Genomic DNA, 20,436 nt, shown 5'->3' with positions numbered 1-20,436 from the left:
ACCGCAGTTCTCAATGCTAGCAGTACTAGAGGTCCTTCCTGCCCCTCTAGTACTTATGCTCACCTGAGGAGCATGCGCTGCAGGGTCTGTGGGCTGGGGCAGTCAGGGAGGAAGGGGTGACCATGAGCTATGCAGTGTGGAAGGAAAATAATGACACCTGGTGTCATGTGGGGACCTGTGTACGGCACACAGACTGCAGGTGGGTGATACAACCCCAGTCTAAAACCAGAAACTTTATTGGGCATTTGTATTTAACACACACACACACACACACACACACACACACACACACACACACTCTCTCTCTCTCTCACACACACACTCTCTCACACACACTTCTTACCTCCCAGTAATACTGTAGTCTGTTTCTCTAAGTCAGTGGTTCTCAATCTGAGGGTCATGACCCTTTAGGGGTTGAATAACTCTTTCACAGGGGTTACCCAAGACCATCGGAAAACACAGATACATCTGAAAACACAGATATACATTATAATTTATAAGAGTAGCAAAATTCCAGTTATGAAATAGCAAGAGAAGTAAATTTATGTTGGGTCACCATAGCAGGAAGAACTGTATTAAAGGGTCACAGCATTTAGGAAGGTTGAGAATCACTGCTTTAAGTTACAAGATCTACTAATTCCTCATTTCCTTCCGATAGCTGATTTTCCTGCATGTTTCCTGACTAGAACACATGCCGAGGGCTAAAATTAGAAACTCTTTCCCCGGTATGTTGTCATTTCTGTGCGAAGGGTGGCTGTGGGGACAGGAGGAAAGAATGTGGAGAAGTCGGTTGGCTAATTATCTAGCTGTAAAGTGTGCAGCCTGCCTGGTTGACAGCTCTTTGATGTCTGTGTTTCTCATTACTTTGGCTGCTAACTTTGCTTTTAGAATTATGCCTGAGCATGGAGTCCATTTTAGGGAAGAACGCTGGGTTTTTTTTTTCCCTAGATGATCATATATCTGCCATGTCAGAAAAATGATTGAGTTGACTTGACATCTCCATAAAGCATAAGGTTTGGTGCACTCAAGACGTGCTGAAGACACATTTTACGACTTCCTTTAAAACTCATCTGCAAGCTTTTCTCTGTGTTTGATTGGTGTGGTCCATTCAGTAGTAATTCCTGTTCCTGGACTCAGACTCTGTGAACACCAGGTCTCCATGCCTAACTTGAATCTGTTCTGTTCTAGAAGCCCTCCCTGCCCCTTTCCGTTCAGGCCAGCCTGCCTTGCTGAACATTTGGGGTAAAAATATTTGCCTTCATAGTCTTCCTTTCCTATTAACATGCATGCAGAGGGAGGGGGAATTTTCCATCTTGGGCCTCACGGTCAGCTTGCCATCTTCGTCCCACACTTGTATTGTGACCAGGGTAGATTTGCCCTCTCTGTTCCCAGACTTCAGTGCCTTACTGGGACATCCCCTCTATCCTCAGCCTGTAAACAAGCAAGCTTGAAGACTGAACAAAACCCTCTCCCAAATGTGTCACTGATACCCAGCCAAGAGGAAGTCCACCTTCATTCTCATCACCTCTGCTCCTCTCTGAGAGCTGGAAGGCTTTGCTGAGCACCTGGTGCTGGGCCCGCGCCTGTGTTGGCCGTATTTATATTCCTTTCATCCTTTATGGTAGAGGCATCTGCTCTTGGTTCTGGCCTGCACTGTGCCTGACTTCCTCTCAGGCCTATTTCTGTAGCCGAGTGAACTATGCTATCTAGTTTTGACACGGGGCCCTTCCAGTCTATTTTGAAATAAACACAGCAAATGCTCATGGGTTTAGATATCAGATGTATGTAGACTGCTTAGTCAGGTCAACATGAGGGGATAGAAGTATTTGTCTTTATACGTCTTTCTTTCCAATTAATATACATGGAGAGAAAGTGGGACTCTTACATTTTGGATTTGCAAGCTATTCTTTAATTTGAAATGAATGACTATAAGGGAACATTCATTCTAATTGCTTTAGAATTTGGCCTGCCATTAACAAAAAATAAGAGAGTAGCCACTTTAATAATCTCTGGCCAATAAGATCTTGAATGACATACATTTTTATTTTTAAAATCTCAAAACTCATTAAAATGTTTCTTGACATTCTCTGACATTCGAGTCATCTGTTATAATTTATTTTCTTGTGTCCTGGTGACTTCCTGGTTTAGATTTTTATCCTGGCACTAAATAGCAACCACAGGGTGAGAAAACAAGCTAGCAACTGATCTAGTCTTCCAACCCACAGGGAGCCTGTCTTACTTTACCTTAGTCGAGTTTGGACAAAGTTAAACCCTTTCGATCACATGTAGCTAAGGAATAAGAATGTAAATGACTCTTTAGAAAATTGAAAACAAAACATGTTAAACAGCATCAGGTCAGGGGTGTGGAAATCTGTCAGCCAGCTGATGGCCTGCCTCAGCCACTCTTCGTTTATGAAACTCTGCTAGGGAGCTACCCCATCTTCTAACTAGCCGTTCTCCCATTAGCATTGGGAAAATCTATCTGCCTTTCGGTTTTTCTGGTCATCCTTGAATGAATTCCAGGAGAAGTGGGAGGGTGCATTAGCCTAACCAACATTGACTTGAAGAAAGATTAGTAGAAATCACTTTGACACTTGGAACTGGCAGCCTGAGAATCAGGATTTGGAACTCGCTGGCTAACTGTCCCTTGGGCCATTTCTCCCTAAAATCATTGTCCAAGTTGACAGCTCTTCAGTTGCTGAGGGACAGCTCTGTAGCCTTTTTAGTGGATATGAGAAATTTGGAAAATACAGTCAACAGAACACTCATTTCTTCCTGATTAACAGACCCAGCTCAGAGTCCACCCAAGTATCCTCACTGTGGACACGGATCGGAAAACCCTAAAGAACAGAGGAGAGAAGGCTAGAGTTGCAAGCCAGGTCTTAAAAGCGTGCAAACACAAACACTGAGCAATGATGTTATAACAAGTGTCTGAATTAGGAGGTAATTATACTTAAAAACAATTCCATTTGGTCCTGTTCGTCTGTCACAGGAGCAGGGCTGACCCCGTGGTGGATGCTGAGCATCCATCTCTAGGGCGGCATAGCATCTAACGTCTCATTTTTCCACTTCAGAATATGTCGCCATAGTCATTCCTCCTGAGCTGAACATTCTTCCTCAGAACTACCAGTGTATCCAAAATAAATTAACTTTTCACAGAACAAGACTCTTCTCCAAATGCCAGAGCGCTCTCCATGAGTCTATATGACATCCTGACACATAATATACAGCCTTAGGACTGGCTTGTCAAGACCGCCATCAGTCCAGGCTCATAGGAGATACAGAGCAAAGAGAGAGACTAGGTGTACTTGGGGGCCCTAATGAGTAGCGTCAGAGCCTGGAGAAGGGGTAACATAATAAACAGGGATAGGCAGCCCTGAAAGGTGCCACCTTGAGAGTTCCCAATGAGAAGGGCTCTTGGATGGCTCTGCGAGGGCGCTGGGAAGATGAAATATGAATATCTTTGTATCCTACGAGGTTACTGTCTCTGTGACATACTTTACTGGTCTCTACTACTAACCATCATTAGACAGGCTGTCAGGAAATGATGCTAATCAGAATCTGACCTCATAATCGTCCTACAGGAGATAATCGTACTCTGTGGATTTCTACTGTGGTGAATGTGCACGGCACGAAGCTGGTCAGTTTAATGTTAAGGGTATAATTCTGTGGCCTTACGTATATTCACACTATTCTGCAGCCACCACTGCTGTCCATTTCTAGAAGGTTTTCATCATTCTGCATGGAGAGTCTGTTCCCTTTAAATGGCGGCTCTCTTGCTCCTCCTCCTGTAGTTCCTGTAACCACTATTCTGTCTGTCTCTGCGAAGCTACTTCCTCTTACAGGTACCTCATGTAACTAGCTTCATGCAGTATTTATTCCTTCGTGCCTGGTTTGTTTCATTTACCACAATGTCTTCAAAGTTTATCTGGGTTGCAGCATGAATCCGACTGTGTTAGCTTTACAGGTTGAATAATATTCCATTGTCTATGAGTATAGCATGTACTGTTTTTCCTGCACCTATGTCTGGGCTGTGCCCTCAGAACCTAGAAGACAGAATTGGATCTCCTGGAACGGGGCTACCAACAGCTGTCAGCTGCCATGTGGGTGCTGGGAATCAAACCTGGGTCCTCTGGAAGAATAGCCAAGCGCTCTTTAACCCCTGAGCCATCTCTTTGGCGCCCTCCTTCCCATTTTTAATTTTTTTAAGGATTGTATTCCAGGAATTTTAAACACACTACTAATCTGTTAAATGAAAGAAGTACTGATCACTACCTATGTGCCACGTGATGTGCAGGCATCAGAAAAACAGAAGTAGAGCAAGATGTCTCCTCTCCACAAACTGCCAAGGACTGAGGATTAAGCCATAGTCAGCAATCAGATATGCTGCGTCCAGTTCTGTTAGAAGTGGATGAAGAATACTCTGGAAATGTACCACAGCAGCTATGGTTCCCACTGTTTCTGAAGCTGTCTCCTTGGATGTTGTCTAAGATGAATATTATACCAGATGCTGGCTAATAGTGGTTGATGCAGTGAGGTGTCCCGGTCTGGGCTGCATACTAGACTAATTTAGTTCACTGCATATGTTGCTGTCTGTGGCCTAAACTGTCCCCCTTCTGTTTCTTTCTTTCTGCTTTCTTCTAGTGGTTCTTAATTGCCAACCGGTCTTACAAAGTCAGCGCAGCCAGCTCCTTTTTCTTCAGTGGGGTGTTTGTTGGCGTAATCTCCTTTGGTCAGCTTTCAGATCGCTTCGGGAGGAAAAAAGTCTATCTCACAGGTAATCTGTCACCATGTGCATACACCGAATGAGAGGCTTTATTTTCCTAAGACTCTTATGAAAATACAAAGGGAGGTTATTTCCCTAACGTTCTCTGTGAGTTCGCAGGTGGACAGAGAGCTTCTGTTTATTACATTGGCGAGAGGCCACACCGCGCTAGCGCTGACTCTGGCCAAGTGGTTTTCTGGAATGAGCTCACCTGGCTAAGACCAGATATTTTGGTTAAAGACATTTTTTTTTCCTGACAGTGCTTTCTGCACTGCCGCCCCCCCCCCCATTGTAATCTCTGCCCTGCTTCTAAAGAGAGCAGTGAAGGATTGCTACAGCCTTCCCTTCCATTTCCCTGTATTTTTCTGTGTTGATTTATTTCAAATGAGCTCTGTAGGACCTGGCATAGCCGTCTTGACAGGCCGAATGGGAGCGAGGATTTTCAATTTCTAGCATTATTACAAATAACCGAAAACAGTGCGTGATTGACAGAAATTGTAAAACAAAGAAAGCAAGCCTCGGTATTTCTTCATCATTTTCAATGCAAATTGGTAGAAAAAATAAAAATAAAAACATATCTCAGGACATTTAAGCTTACAAAGGCTTATTTTACAAACTGGCGAATATAATTTATTACTGTCCTCAAATGCTGTTTTGCTTCTGGGTCATTGAATATTGTTCCTCTCTTCCCAGGTTTTGCTCTTGACATCTTATTTGCCATTGCAAATGGATTTTCCCCCTCATACGAATTCTTCGCAGTAACTCGCTTCTTGGTGGGCATGATGAATGGCGGGATGTCCCTGGTGGCCTTTGTCTTGCTAAATGAGTGCGTGGGCGCCGCCTACTGGGCACTTGCAGGTACTGCCTCACTTCGTGCAGCTCTGGGTGTGAGTGGTTTGAGGGCAGAAAACACTTAGACTTGAGGCACTTCGTATCTACAGCTTAAGTATTCCCTGCCCTAATGCTGGGGACCCGACGTGTTCCAGACTCCACATGTGTGTGCATAATGAAATGCCTTGGAGATGTGACCCAATTCGAAGCACAAAATGCATTTACATTTCATAGCTGCTTTATGCGCATAACCTGGGGGTGACGCTATGTGGCATTTTCCCTGTCTCTATTTTGGGTTCAAACCATCATGTCCAGGTAAGGCATGGATTATTTTTTACACTTGAATTGTGTTAACTTTCAAACTGTTTCCGATTTTAGAACATTTGGGGTTGGAGGTTTTCGAATTCGGGATGCTCAGCCTGTGTCACATGCTTTCTCCGGTGTGTGCTTCAAGGTGTCAGACATGGTGATGTCATATTCCCTGGTGAGCCTTCCCTGGGCCTGCCTCACAGACAGGTGGCCACCTCACGACCTGTGTGCAGATGACTGTGGCAAGTGGCCCATTCACTTAGAACAGCATTCATCACTTTCTCCCTTACCCTGGGAAACAGGGCAAGGCCAGGAAACTCAGAACTCCTGAGGCCCCTTACCTCCTCCTAATGACTCCTGTTTCGTGGTTTTCCTCATCCTTACTGTTCTCTCTGGTCAGTAGAGGGCATCATTGTAGTATTTCTTACTGATGCTAAATTTCTACATTGAGATCACACTTTGTGTTATTTCTAATAATTTCCACATCCTCTCAAGACCACATATACAGTAAAAAGAATTATTTAAAATTTTTACGTTTTTTTAATTTTTTGTTGTATATGCATTCACACACACGTGTGTGCAAGCATGCGTGCCCACATGCTCATGCTCAGAGAAAAACTTGCAAGAGTCGGTTCTCTCCTTCCATCATGTGGTACCTGGGGATTGAACTCAGGTCATCGGGCTTGGCAGCAAACACCTTTATCCACTGAGCCATCTCACTAGGCTGTCTTAGGTAGGGTTGCTGTTGCTCTGATGAAACACTGTGACTAAAATCAAGTTGAGGAGGAAAAGGTTTATTTCACTTTACTCTTGTAGCCTGCCATCTGGGAATGAGGGCAGAAACTGAAGGCAGGAACCTGCATGCAGAGACCAGGGAGGAGTGCTGTGCATTGGCTTACAAGCCATTAGCTTACAGAGCCCAAGACCACGAGCCCCGGGGTGTCACTGCCCATCACTCATCAATCAATGAAATACGCTCAAGCTTGCCAATAGTCCAGACCTGTGGGGACATTTCTTAGCTGAGATTGCCTTTTCAAAGTGGCTCTAGCTTGTGTTACATTGACATAAAAGTAACCAGCATAAAGGCTGGGGGCCGAGGATATGGCTCAGTGGGTAAAATGTTTGCTAGTTTCAGATTTCCCAGCATTCATATAAGAAGCTAGACATGACAGTGTGTGTCTGTCACCTCTGCTGAGGAAGTGGCAAGGTTCTGGTTCAGTGACAGACCCTGTTTCAAATCATAATGTGGAGAGCAATAGAGGAAGATGTGAGCCTCTGGTCTCCACATGAACAGGCACAGGCACCTGCCACACACATGCACACACACGCATGCATACACCACACACACATGCATATACCATACACACACACATACACACACACACACACATACACCAGACACACAGGCACACACACACACATACACACACACACACATACACCAGATACACAGGCACACACACACACACACACACACACCAGACACACAGGCACACATGCACACCAGACACACAGGCACACATGCCCACACAAACACTATGTGACTTCAAATATCACCTTAGGAGAGTGCCTATAACTAAACTCCTACCTTTTAGATTATTAATATGTACTGATAACTTTTGGAGATTCTTTTTTTTTTTTTTTTTGGTTCTTTTTTTCGGAGCTGGGGACCGAACCCAGGGCCTTGCGCTTCCTAGGTAAGCGCTCTACCACTGAGCTAAATCCCCAGCCCCTTGGAGATTCTTTTTTTTTAAAAACCTTTTATTTACTTGACAGTCATTTGGTGCAAACAATATTTTTGAACCAATATGAGAACAAAATTCGCTTTATAGTTGATAAAATGTATCTAAATAATAAAATTATGAGAGAATGCCATTTCTACTCTTTAGAACTAACTTACTAATTTTAACAACTTTTTTGAGATCATAATTACATTTCTCCCTTGCCTTACCTCCCTCCAAACCCTCCTCTTTCTCCCTCCCCACCGCTCTTCAGATTCATGCTCTCATTATTGTTATTGTATACATATATGTAAATGTTTATACATATTCATATATTCCTAACCATAACCTCATCAGTCCATAGGTTACTTACATGTGTGTTTTCAGGGCTGACCATTTGACAGCACTTGGTGCACTCTTCCCTAGGGAGGACCTCCTCTCCCTTCCTTCCCAGCTTGTCTCAGTTACCCATAGTTCTTTGTGCAAGGTTGAGACCTCGTGGGCTGTTCCCTCTCCGTTTTGTCATATCCACTGATACTGTCATTGCTCAGCTCACCTCTGGGCAGCAGTCCTGTTGGTGAGACTGTATGGGAGTGACTCCTAACATTCCTAGGAGACACGCTGTCACAGAAGCCCCCACCCTCTGGCTCTTACAGTCTCTCCACCCCCTCTTCTGCGTTGTCCCCTGAGCCTTAGCTGAAGGAATGTTTTGTAGATGTGTCCACTGGGACGAGGTTCCACAAGTCTGCACCTGGCTAGATGTGTTTCTCTGTACTTGTGTCTCCTGCAATCACGTGTCCTTGATGAGGGATGAACACTACACTTCCATGTCAACCTAAGGACAAATGGGTGTACATTACTGTTATCAATCGTGCTGTTTAAGTAAATTACTGGTCGTAGCCACTCCTCCAACAGCCATGTGTTCTAACACTGAGTTTCTAGTGCCAGGCATGGTTTCCTGCTTGCTGAGCAGGCCTGAAGATTGGTGAGTGAGAAGCTGGTTACAGCTAGGGCATGCATGTCACTTCTGTTCATTAGCGCTACTGTGCCATGGGTCGTTGATGTGGTCAGTTAGGGCCATCGCTGGCAGGACTGTCGGTCCTACCAACTTCAGAAGCTTGCTGTCCTGAAGATTATCTTTTAATTAGGGGAAGCTGAGAAAATAAGCAACTTCAGAGAATTCTAAGGACAATGAGAAAAATTAAGCACTGTGATGGGCCAGATAGTTTCCAGAGTAGTTAAACAGGCTGGTTTGAGAAAACCTCAGGATAGGTGTTTGATTTAAGATTTGAATAAATAGGAAAACCTGAGCACATGCAATTCAGTAAACGAAATAACTGCAGTTGGAATGGAAAGGACCAAGGCCTGAGGTCCTATTGTGGTGACTAAAGCCTGAGGTCCTACTATGGTGACCAAGGTCTGAGGTCCTACTATGGTGACCAAGGTCTGAGGTCCTACTATGGTGACCAAGGTCTGAGGTCCTACTGTGGTGACCAAGGTCTGAGGTCCTACTATGGTGACCAAGGTCTGAGGTCCTACTGTGGTGACCAAGGTCTGAGGTCCTACTGTGGTGACCAAGGTCTGAGGTCCTACTGTGGTGACCAAGGTCTGAGGTCCTACTGTGGTGACCAAGGTCTGAGGTCCTACTGTGGTGACCAAGGTCTGAGGTCCTACTATGGTGACCAAGGTCTGAGGTCCTACTGTGGTGACCAAGGTCTGAGGCCCTACTGTGGTGCAGTTGGAAAAGATAAAGGAAGGGGTGAGGGACAGAGGAATAAGGAGGGGATGGGCCACATGTGCCTGGCCCAAAGTGAGCTGCATGAACAATTTGGATTTTTATTCAAAATGCAGATGAAGGCCACGGGGCCTATGTTACATAAAGTTACGGTGGGACCTCCTCCAGAAAGATTGATGTAGAGAAGAGAAAATAAAAACTGAGGGTCTTTTCAAGAAGCTGGGTAGTTGGCTCTGTGAGCCCAGTGATGGTTCAGGCTAGGTGGGAGCTGCAGCAGAGAGGGAGGAGGGAAAACTGAGTTAGATTTAGATGGCCACGACCTGAAGAGGGACCAGCAGAGGTGGGGACACAGGCCCAAGGGTGGCTCCAGGGTCTGGGACTGGGGCATTTACAAAATAAAGTCAGAACTAGATATTGTCTAACCTGCCAACATATAGGCAGGTTCTAACTGAGTAGGGACTTGTGTAAGAAATAAATGGAAAACAACAGGAATAAAAGCACAAGACCCTGAGGCACGGAAGCATTAAGCAGACCGCACATGGTATTCCAGGACTGGAATGATGAATGGTCTTGGAATCCTCGAATTTTCAATGGTTTGAGTCATGTCAGGTCTGCAGCCCTTTTCCTTGGGCCTGCTGTCATTTGCAGGTATGTATGTGTGGCTCCTTGCTGGACCTTAGGTGGCCGTCTATTAGCCCATCAGACTCAACACTACCTTCTTTCCTCCTACAATTGGCATTATTGTCTGGACCTCCGCCTGCTACTGTCATCACAGTGTGTAAGCTGGAAGCCTCGGCTATGATTTTCCACCGAGCTGCAGCATACCTTTGGATCATCTCCCTGGTCCACCACATCCATTTGATGGTGAGAAAGGCTCAACTCTAAAGAGAGCGGATGGGTAAGGAACCCACTCGCTCAGCATCTCACAAAAGTGCAGCCAGGCCAAGGAGACTTCTGAAACCTGGAAGCTGGGTGCCTCATCTCTGTTCTCCATCCTGTCTGAAAACCTTCTCAGTCAGAGATGAGACCCAAATAGTACTTGAAATGGCAAGTTCTGATTGGTCCAGGAAGAGTTACTCTTACAGTGAAGGGAACCGTGATTGGTAGTCCCAAGTTGGACAACAGGAGTAATAAGATAGAATCAGTCCTCCAGTTCAGTGTGGTTGAGAGGTTCTTGGAATTAGAAAGGAAGGGAAGGCAGAAAATCTTCTGTCATGGATACTCATAACCAGAGGTGTCCGTATGTCTTCCCTGCCCTGACCCTGATAAGTAGAGAAGAGTACAAACCCAAACCCAGACTGAAATAGGGGGCTGTGGTAGTTCACTCCGACTCCCCTTGACTGTATTAGGAAACACTTTAGTGAGCTCGCTTTGGAGCATGCCTGAGGTAGAGTGTCCAGAGACGATGAACAGGGAAGACCCACCCTGAAGGAGGCGGCCCCATCCTGTGGGCTAAGAGTGCAGACTGAGGAAAGCAGAAAAGAACAAGAGATGAATGAGCGCCAGCATTCTTCTCTCCAATGCTCCCTGATCCGCCCAGACCCTCTCCCTGCTGTGCTTCTCCACCATGACCGACTCCAGCCCTCTGAGTGTAAGCCAAAATAAACCCTTCCACCCGTAAATTGATTCCTGTCAGATGCCCCATCACTGTGAGGAGAAAAGTAGCAAGATCACAAATATAACACTTGCATAGCAAGCATTTAGTTTTGGAAGCTGTTAATAATGAGCACTGCCTTTTAAGACCAGTGTTTGGTGACCCCCTCCACCATAGAAATATTTTTGTTGCTGCTTCTTAGCTGTAATTTGCTAGTTATGAATCATATTGTAAATATCTAATATGCAGGATAACTGATATGTGACCCCTGTGAAAGGGTCATTTGACTCCCAAAGGGGTCATAACCCACAGATTGAGAACCACTCCTTTAGTATTTGGAAGAATCGGGGTTTAGATTTGATTCCTCTGAAACTAGCTAATACTGTCCCCTGACTGTGTGGCGATGGGTGAATACTGAGTGACAGAGAAAGAAGCCCTATCCTTGGAAGCCAGCCAGGGGCTATTTGATGTACTATAATGAATCTGCAAATAGCTATTGATTGTCTTAAATTTCCAGGGGACTCCATATTGTGTCTATTCCCTCACTTGCTGAATCCTGTTTTCAGAATGCTGAACCCACACACACGCACACGCACACATGCAAACGCACACATACACTCATACACACACATATACTCATACACACACACAGAGGCATGCACATGCGCACATACACACGTACACACACACGTGCATGCACACGAAACACACGTACACACACACATATACACACGCATGCACACACACCCCTTTGGCTCTTTCCTTAACCAGGGCAAACAATACACAAGTCATCATGTTTTGTCATAAAGTAATAAGTTATGAACAAACATCAAAGAAAACATTTGTTTATAAGATTAGCATAGAAAAATTAAGAGTAGCAAAGCCCATTTAAAAACTGCCTTTCCTGCCAGGCACCTTTAATCCCAGCTTCTCGGAAGCAGAGGAACTCAGATCTCTGTGAGCACAAGGCCAGCCTGGTCTACAGAGTGAATTCCAGCACATCCAGAGCTACGGAACAGAGTCCTGTCCCAGAAAACAATAAAACACCTTGCCTTTCCATAGAGATGGGAAAGGAGATGGGAAGGGCTCAGAGTGCCGGTGGACCCTGTGCATGCCTGACTTTGTCATATCCAACGTGCTGTGTTGAGACCTCCCGTAACCCACAAGCTACTTTCTTGCTTCAGGGTGCAGTTAATAATGGTACCTGTTTCATAAAACATCACACACAGTAGATTATTCTCAACAAAACTCAATAACCTGCCCACAGCGACAATAGCAGTTACAGAAAGTGTGCCAGAGGTACAGAATTTGCAAGAGCATCAGGCAAGCTGGCACATTTAATCTTTATCTCAACACTTATTTAAAAAAAAAAAAAAAACCACAGGCTTCGTCACAGTTCTGTGGCTGATATTTTCCCATTAGTGTTTCACAAAAACCCGTGCTTCAAACAGATTGTGTTCCTACTTGGGAGAGGCAGGTGAGAAACAGGAAAACGTAAGTAGTCATACGTCTGATGGTGATAAATTGAGTAGAGAAAAGGAGGTGGGGCGGGGGGGCTCGAGATACTATTTTCATGAATAGCCTCTGTAATAAAGATTAAGAGTCAGGGGCTGGAAGACGGCTCCGTGCCTTCAGACCCTCTCTGACAAGCCTATCGGAGTTTGATCTATGGAACCCACGTGGTGGAAGGAAGGAACCAGCTACCACAGGTCGTCTTCCGACTTCCTCAAGTGCACTGTGGCACACGCAAGCCCACACACAGAGACACACAGAACAGTAAATAAAAACAGAATTCAACCTTTTAAGAAGATTAAGAGCAGCATTGCAGGAACTGCATGGCCCAAAAGCCACATCACCCCCACAGTATCTCCAGCCTCAGCCCCAAGTGTAGACAGAAGTCACTGCCACACCCAGTACAGAAAGCTTGACTAAAGCCTTGAACTTCCGTCTTGTGCACACAGGGAACAGGCTTTCAGCTGCCCTCCCTCCGTCTTCACAGATTTCTGCCCCTTCTTGGTGTTATAGCATTAGAAGCTGGTGCTATGCAGTCTTTCCCCCTCTTCTGCCTCTCACACTTAGGAGGGCAGGACCAATGTTTCACAAGGAGGACACGCACACTGGTCAGTTTGGAAAGGGTGCCGTGAGTGGTCCTCTCCAGTGACAATTCTCTTTTCCCTGCTTTAGGATCGATTGGCGGTCTCTTCTTTGCCGTTGGCATCGCACAATACGCCCTGTTAGGATACTTCATCCGCTCCTGGAGGACTCTAGCCATTCTGGTCAACCTTCAGGGAACAGTAGTCTTTCTCTTGTCTTTGTAAGTAGTCTTTTCTCCTTGGGATTTTTGTTCCATAAACCAGAATATCTTGGAAGATGTGAGCAGGCAAGCAAGCAGCATTGCGTCTTCCAGGAGCTTGCCTGCAGTGAATTCTGGGAAGAGCTAAACTGCAAACATTCAATTTTTGCCAGCTCCTTGAAGAGAGAGATGCTAGTTAATTAGTTCAGAATACAGGTATCTCAAGTTTAATTTCTCAGTAAACAGTATCTGGCCTTCGGGCTATTGGAAATTTCTTTCCTTTTTCCTCCTTTTCTTTTTCTTCTTATTTTTTTAACTCGGTGCCTTAAGCTTAAAGATCTTCAAGCTGGATCTCACCATGGACTAGGTTCGAGACTGAGGTCTGATACTATGGAGCCAAGTGTAAGTGCTGACCATGTAGTAACATCTGTCCATCTTGCACTGGAGTCTCATTTCAGGTTCTTCAAGTACAGAGTCTACAAGGTCTACAGGAGCACTTAGAGCAATACAAAAAATAATTCCCAGGTCAGGGTGGACTCCACAAACAATCACCCAAGTGACACATTAGGGTGGTAAGCCACTAAGCTCAGCCCCCTTCAGCAAGCTTTAATGTGTTGAATGAAAGCTGTATCTTCTCTAAGGTATCCGACTAAAATCTTTTGTGTAAACGAAGACTTCATCCAATGGTGTCTGGGGTTTCTTCTGCGGCATACAGTGAGACAGACCCGTGGCAGTGTCTCAGTGTCAGTGGCTCTGTTACTTCGTAACTGTTTATTGTTTCTAAGTTGAGATTTGGTGAGATCTGAACTGAAATTTGCTTCTATGTGTTTTTGAAAACAAAAGAAGAGTTAAATGCAGAAACAAATGCAGCAGAATAGTTAACTGTAGTAAAAAAAAAATTAAAGGATTGAGTTATATGAACTTCAGTGAGGTGATTTTTTTTTTCCGGAGCTGGGGACCGAACCCAGGGCCTTGCGCCTCCTAGGCAAGCGCTCTACCACTGAGCTAAATCCCCAACCGAGGTGATTTTATTATAAAGGGAAATAATAGCACTTTACAGTTTGCACATTGTACATTTTTAAAAGTAATAAAGCTGTGCTTCATATGGTACATTGAGTTAATAAGTAGTCATGCACGCATTGGTGAATAAATGAGTTTTCTTTTAAAATATTTAACAAAGCTCATACCTCTACACCTAGCCTGGCTCTTCTCCCTCCTTCAATAGCAGGACAAATTCAATGCATGCTGTGAGCCATTGTGTGCTTTTGTTTTCCCTGAGTCTGCAGTCTGAGTTAGTTACTGCCTAGTGCTAGATGATGAACTGTCCTACCTGAAAAAGGACAGCAGGGCATGAACAATGGAGAGAAAGGGATGTAAAACTTCTAGAAGCATCCACACTCCCAAATTCATCTTCAGTGTGGTTGGTGGCATCATGGATGGAGGGTTTTGTTTGTTTTGTTTTTTCACTAATTAATCATTCTAAAAACACAAAGAGGCCCGGGAGTGCATGGCTGCCGTTAACAACCAAAAATTAATAACCGAAAATCACGTCAGGATTTTGATCCACTTCCTGCTGGTTCTTTCTCGTTCCTTCTAACTCTGCCCAGTTTAAATTCTCCTTATCTGCTTTCTCTGCATAGGCAGGGTGGCTGTCCCCTAACAGTTCCTTTCGTTTACACGGAGACTCAATCAGATAGTGTACATAGTAGCGCTGTTACACGCATCTGGGTCGGTGGGTCAAGCTTGATCATTGGAAGATGCAGCCTCCAACAGAACACCGTTGGCTTGGTTATTTACATTAGTCAACATCAGTAGTTAAATGCCAACAGGGAAGTGTCTAAAGGATTTTCAGAAGACATTATAAATGGCTTTGATTGACAGTCCAGGTTTGTACATGAGTGTCTTTGTCCCCATTGGGGAAGTTCTATAAAATCTCCTTTTTGTCCCGACATCTTTCCTCACAGCACCCATTATCCTGCCCAGTACAGAGTGGAAATGTTCACTCAGTGGTTTCTGACAGAACGTTTGTCTGCTACACTTCCAGATCCTGTAGTGCTTGTTGCTCTTGCCATCCTTACTAAGGAGTAGCAGGAATTTGAAAACAAACAAACAAACAAACAAAAAACCTATTACATTCATCAAAATTTGACTTAAGGCAGAAATATAAGATTGGACTTTTTTTAAACAAGTATTTCAATGTTGTGTTTAGTAATGAAAGCGTCCAGTCTTGAAAGACAGTTCAGTAGGGAAGAATGCTTGCTTTGCAAACTTAAAGACTTAAGGTTGAATCCTCGTACCCATGTTAAAAAACTGAGTGTGGCCACATGCCCCGGTAACCCAAGGAAAATTACTGGCTACCAGCCTAGTTCCAGGTTCAGTGAGATACCGTGCCTCAAAGGAATAAGGCAAAGAGTGGATAGATTAGAGGAGCTGACATCCTCCTCTGGCCTCTAAGAACACAACCTATAAACACACACACACACACACACACACACACACACACACACACACACACACACACTATAATTTTTAAAAGGCTTCCATTCTTCCACATCTTTGGGGAGGCCTCCTAAAGCAGAATGTTGAAGCAAAAATCTATATGGTACCTACGTTTTTGAACTGGCCTAGCCCAGAGTAGTTGGACACCTTGTGGCTGTGATGGGAAATGCCCGTTGCTCTGTGACTGGATGTTAGCCATTTACTCTTTGCAGGCCTGGTGTGACAGACATGAAAGCCTCCCTACTCTCTAAGCTGCTGTGTTGGATGATTCGAAGCAGTGAGCATTCAGAAGTGACAAAGAGCTGTTCTACCGTTTCATGCTTCTGTGTAATCATAAAATAATGCTTCCTCCTAACCATGTCATTATGTTACAACACCCTTGAAAGGTTCTTTTTGATAAAAAGTCTATCTCAATGTTAGATTTTTCCAGAACTTAAGAACCTAGATGTTTAGGCATGGTGGAACAAGCCTAAATCCCAGCACTACGGGGGGTCTTGAGTTCAGAGTTATTCTGGACTTTGGAGCAACTCTGAGGCCAGCCTGTTCTACCCAGTGAGATCAGAAAAATATAAAGCTATGCTATACCCACTGCTGTGTTGTCTATCAACAACATCTAGTGGGGATCCCGAGCTGAGCCTGGCCTAGGCTTTGTGAGGAACATGCATCCTCCAGTACTGGAGATTTGCCATTCACTTACTGAAACTTATTGAAATGGAAACTATTTACCTTTATTGAAACCGATGTTTGAAAAGCTCAGTTCCAACTGAGAAAAATGAGCCACCGTTTACCGTCACCACAGTGTTCAGAGTGGCCCCTTTGTTCTCTCTCATGTGTCACTGGGGAAGTAAGTCATTTTATGCTTGTGAAGGAAGTGAGCCATGGAGAGGGAAGCCACCTACAGAGGGGATGTTTGTCTCCTTCCTCTGCACGTGCACCTGTATGAATATCCAGCCTTTAATGACGTGTCTTTCAGATTCATTCCTGAATCACCTCGTTGGTTGTACTCCCAGGGTCGGCTGAGTGAGGCGGAGGAGGCCCTGTATCTCATTGCCAAGAGGAACCGCAAGCTCAAGTGCACGTTCTCACTAACACATCCGGCCAACAGGAGCTACAGGGAAACAGGAAGCTTCCTGGATCTGTTCCGTTACCGGGTCCTCCTAGGACATACTCTGATCCTGATGTTCATCTGGTAATTCCGAGAGGTGTTATGGGATCTCCCGTTTGAATGCTAAAGGTCTCTTGATAACCTGTTTGTTAGGGTTACCTGCAGCCACCTTGTCAGTATGACACTGCTGTGAGTTTGCTTGTCACATGTCCATCAGCTGCTTTGGAGGAAGCATCTCCCTTTAGAGCTTACACGTAAGCGAGCACGTGTGCCTATGTGCATGTGTGTTTGTATGCGTGTATGATAGAAGGAAGTGAAGGGCATTATACATGTCAGGTCAAATGCTCTACTGCTCTGTCTTTGAGCGATATTATAGCCCACCATGGCCTGTCGTTCATAGCCTAGGACACTCAGCCCACTTCTATGGTTTTGGTAGAGGGAAGAGCAAAATATTCCCTTTGGCATGCGACCCCAATGCAACCACAACATATCAGGCTTTTTCTAGGGAAAACAAAATAGAAGCAAATGTTTAGCAAGCATTGGCCATTGTGATGTGCAGCAGATGAACAGCTAGTGGAAGTTGGAAATCCCAGGTAATCTATTGCTTGGGTAGGAACTTGTGGTTTACTAGCTGTGTTCATACACCAGTGAAGGCCAAGCTCAGGTTGTTAGAACCAGCTATTCTGTGTTGTGATTTTTAATATAGCAGCTTGCTAATCACTGATGTGCCTCTGAGTTCTTCAGTCTTATTTGGAGCACATCATCCCCCACCACAAGAGACAGGCATGTGTCCAGCACAATACCAGGGCTGGGAGGCGCTTCCTAAGTGTGAATCTCAGTGACGGTGTGCAGAAATGAGTTTGTCTCTCAAGAGCCTCCCTCCCCATTGCTCTTCTCAGGAGGTCCTGCTCTGCTGTGACCCTGACCTTTTCTTCTCTACTCTGCTCTCTGTAGTTTGTGTGACTGCTGAAGACCTTGGATTGGAAGTGACTAGGGTTCTAGGGGGGATGGAGGGCCAGGCTTGGTGGCCTGCAGATGACCCACCTGAGGGTTCAGGCCACTCTCTAGCCACCACCTGTTGGATTTCCCCCATAGAAGGCTCTGTCCCGCCCTTCTGGTAATATCACAAGGCCACAGGCCATAGTCCCTAGATTGCTGGACCCAATGAAGTAAGAACAGGGCCATTGTTTTCATGGCAGTGCAGAAACGCTTCAGGAGGCAGGAACAATGTCTTCTCTCAAGCAGGAACTATACATCTATTGCTTTATCAAATACATAGACATAAATCACTCCCAAAGCCCTATTATGCTTTTGTTTCTTAATAGGATAGATGTTTAGATTAAGATAGGAAGTTCAGTGGGGGAGTAAAGCTCGTTACTTGAAGCAGAGGGTAGTATATTGAATGGTACTGTTTAATCTCTCCTGGAAAAAATTTTGTTTCTGCCCTATGAACTTTTCTCTCACCTCTCAGTCCTTTGATCTCCGATATAGGTTTGTGTGCAGCTTGGTGTACTACGGTCTTACCTTGAGTGCGGGTGACCTAGGGGGGAGCATTTATGCCAACCTGGCTTTATCTGGCCTCATAGAGATTCCATCCTACCCTCTCTGCATCTACCTGATTAACCAAAGATGGTGAGTATGGATGACAAGGCACACACAGAGGTGTGTGTTAGAGTATACGTAATCTTCCATATGTATGCACATACCTAATTGCTTTGCTCCATGGCCTGACAGTGTATGCCCAACGCTGTCCATCAGAGTTCTTCTCAGGCTAAGTGCAGCTCAGCTCACCTTTCATTGTAGTATTTCTTGAGTTTTGTGTATATGAACGCTTACGCAGGCTTACAGTCATAGTCATTGAGTAGTCAATGCAGCTTCGTAGCATGAGCAACGTGGTGGGTGGCTCCATGTAAATAGAACCCCATCAACTCAGAATTTGCACGTTCTTTTAAGACAAAACCTGACAGAACTAGAAAGACTCCCTACCTCCTAAGACCTACTAGGATGGGGCAGAGTATACCCTGCTTTTGTTGCTTGTGAGCAAGGGAGTGAAATTCCAAGAGTTATTTTATAGAGGTCAGCATCTTTGTCTGCTTAGCCCCTCTGTTACGTCATGACTGAGGGGCCAGGTGAGTTGTGACATTTCTCATTGTCTAGACATTATCATTTCAACCCAAACTATCGCTCTGCCTAGCACTCTACTATTGATTAGGAAACCAGGAGTCCTTTAATGGTTATTTAGCCTCGTTAATGAAAAAAGTTTCGAACAGACTTAGAAGGAAGCTTGAAGACAATTTTATTAGAGTTTGAAAGAAAAATAATGGGGCAGGCAGGCTGGATCTGGGCAGAGGGGAGACAGAGATAATGCCATGCTTTCAAATTATACCCAGAAGTCAGAGAAACAGTGCTATCTAGAGTGCCGAGGAAAATATGTATGTGACGAGATGAAGAGAAGGGCCAGCAGACAAATGCTAGGTGCCGGGCCAACCTCTCCCAGGCTCTTGTTTATTTCTGTTTTTAAAAGCAAAAGAGTAAAACATTGCTGAGTAAGAGGTGGGCTAGTCTCGGTCCTGTCAAGGCTGGATGCCCCAGTGTAGGGGAATGTCAGGGTGGGGAGGTGGGAGGGAGTGGGTGGGTGGGAGGGGGAGCACCCTCATAGAAGCAGGGGGAGAGGGAATGCAATAGTGGGTTTCTGGAGGGGAAACCGGGAAAGGGAATAACATTTGAAATGTAAATAAAAAATAATCCAATAAAAGTAGAAAGGTCAATGTTGAAAAAAGAGATGGACTAGTGAGCTGAAGGGAAAAGCTATCAAAAGCTTCGGGCCATGAGCTGCAACCCCCATTATAGCCCCACCCCTGACTTACCTGCCCTCCTGACAGCGTGCTTCAGCTGAGAGCCAAATGCAGGTCTCTGCTCAGTTGGAAGCTGTCCTCCCAGAGAGCGTTGCAGATGACTGGCCTGAGTCCTCTGCTGGTGCCCATCTCTCCCTCTCACCATGGTCCCAGAAGCAGGCCAGCCAGCATACTCAGCAGCATCCCTGGAAGGGCAGGTCCTCCTCTTTTGCAGCTACAGGTTCCTGTGTGCGCCTCTGATGGCCACTTCCAGCATCACCAGGAAGCTTTTGTGAGGGTAGCCTATGCCCCAGGCTTGCCTATCATGGTCGATGCCACTCAAAAGCCATTGCATGCTACCTGTTAAAAATAACCTGGAAAATCGCTGTCAAGAAGACGCCAGACCTTTCCTGTTTTCCAGCAGCTACTGCCTCAAGGCGGGGCTGCAATCTGCAGGGGAGAAGTTCAGTGCCTTTGGATCAAGCAGACCTGGGTTTCCTTCTAGTCTGAGCCACATTGCTAGCTTTCTGACTTCAGCAAGTTCCTGCACTAAGCTTCCATTTGTACTTAGCCTAAAACCTTAGTCTTACCCTGACAAATTATCAGAATTACACGTAGATACTGAAGTTCCTAGCAGAGGCCCTGGCCTGTTGCTGGCCTGTTGCTTGAGAGTGGAGATCAATGTCACCTCTTTGTTCTAAGCCTGGTCCTCTTAATTGAAAATTGAAGCATACAGTACATTTTACTCTA

The 20,436-nt window shown here is 45.1% G+C and overlaps 1 protein-coding gene across 1 annotated transcript in view; it reads left to right on the top strand.

Moving 5' to 3' along the window:
- Positions 1-20,436, top strand: part of Slc22a15 (solute carrier family 22, member 15) — a 59,979-nt gene that overhangs the window by 22,262 nt on the left and 17,281 nt on the right. Inside the window, 5 exon segments of the mRNA NM_001107707.2 lie at positions 4,645-4,777; positions 5,459-5,623; positions 13,140-13,269; positions 16,721-16,936; positions 18,344-18,484. Coding sequence (NP_001101177.1) covers positions 4,645-4,777; positions 5,459-5,623; positions 13,140-13,269; positions 16,721-16,936; positions 18,344-18,484 — 785 coding nt within the window.

Source organism: Rattus norvegicus, chromosome 2 (assembly GCF_021556685.1).
Source record: "Rattus norvegicus strain SHRSP/BbbUtx chromosome 2, alternate assembly SHRSP_T2T, whole genome shotgun sequence".
NCBI classification, from domain to species: domain Eukaryota; kingdom Metazoa; phylum Chordata; class Mammalia; order Rodentia; family Muridae; genus Rattus; species Rattus norvegicus.
Note: the sequence above shows the minus strand (reverse complement) of the source record. Positions and strands in the feature narration are given on the sequence as shown.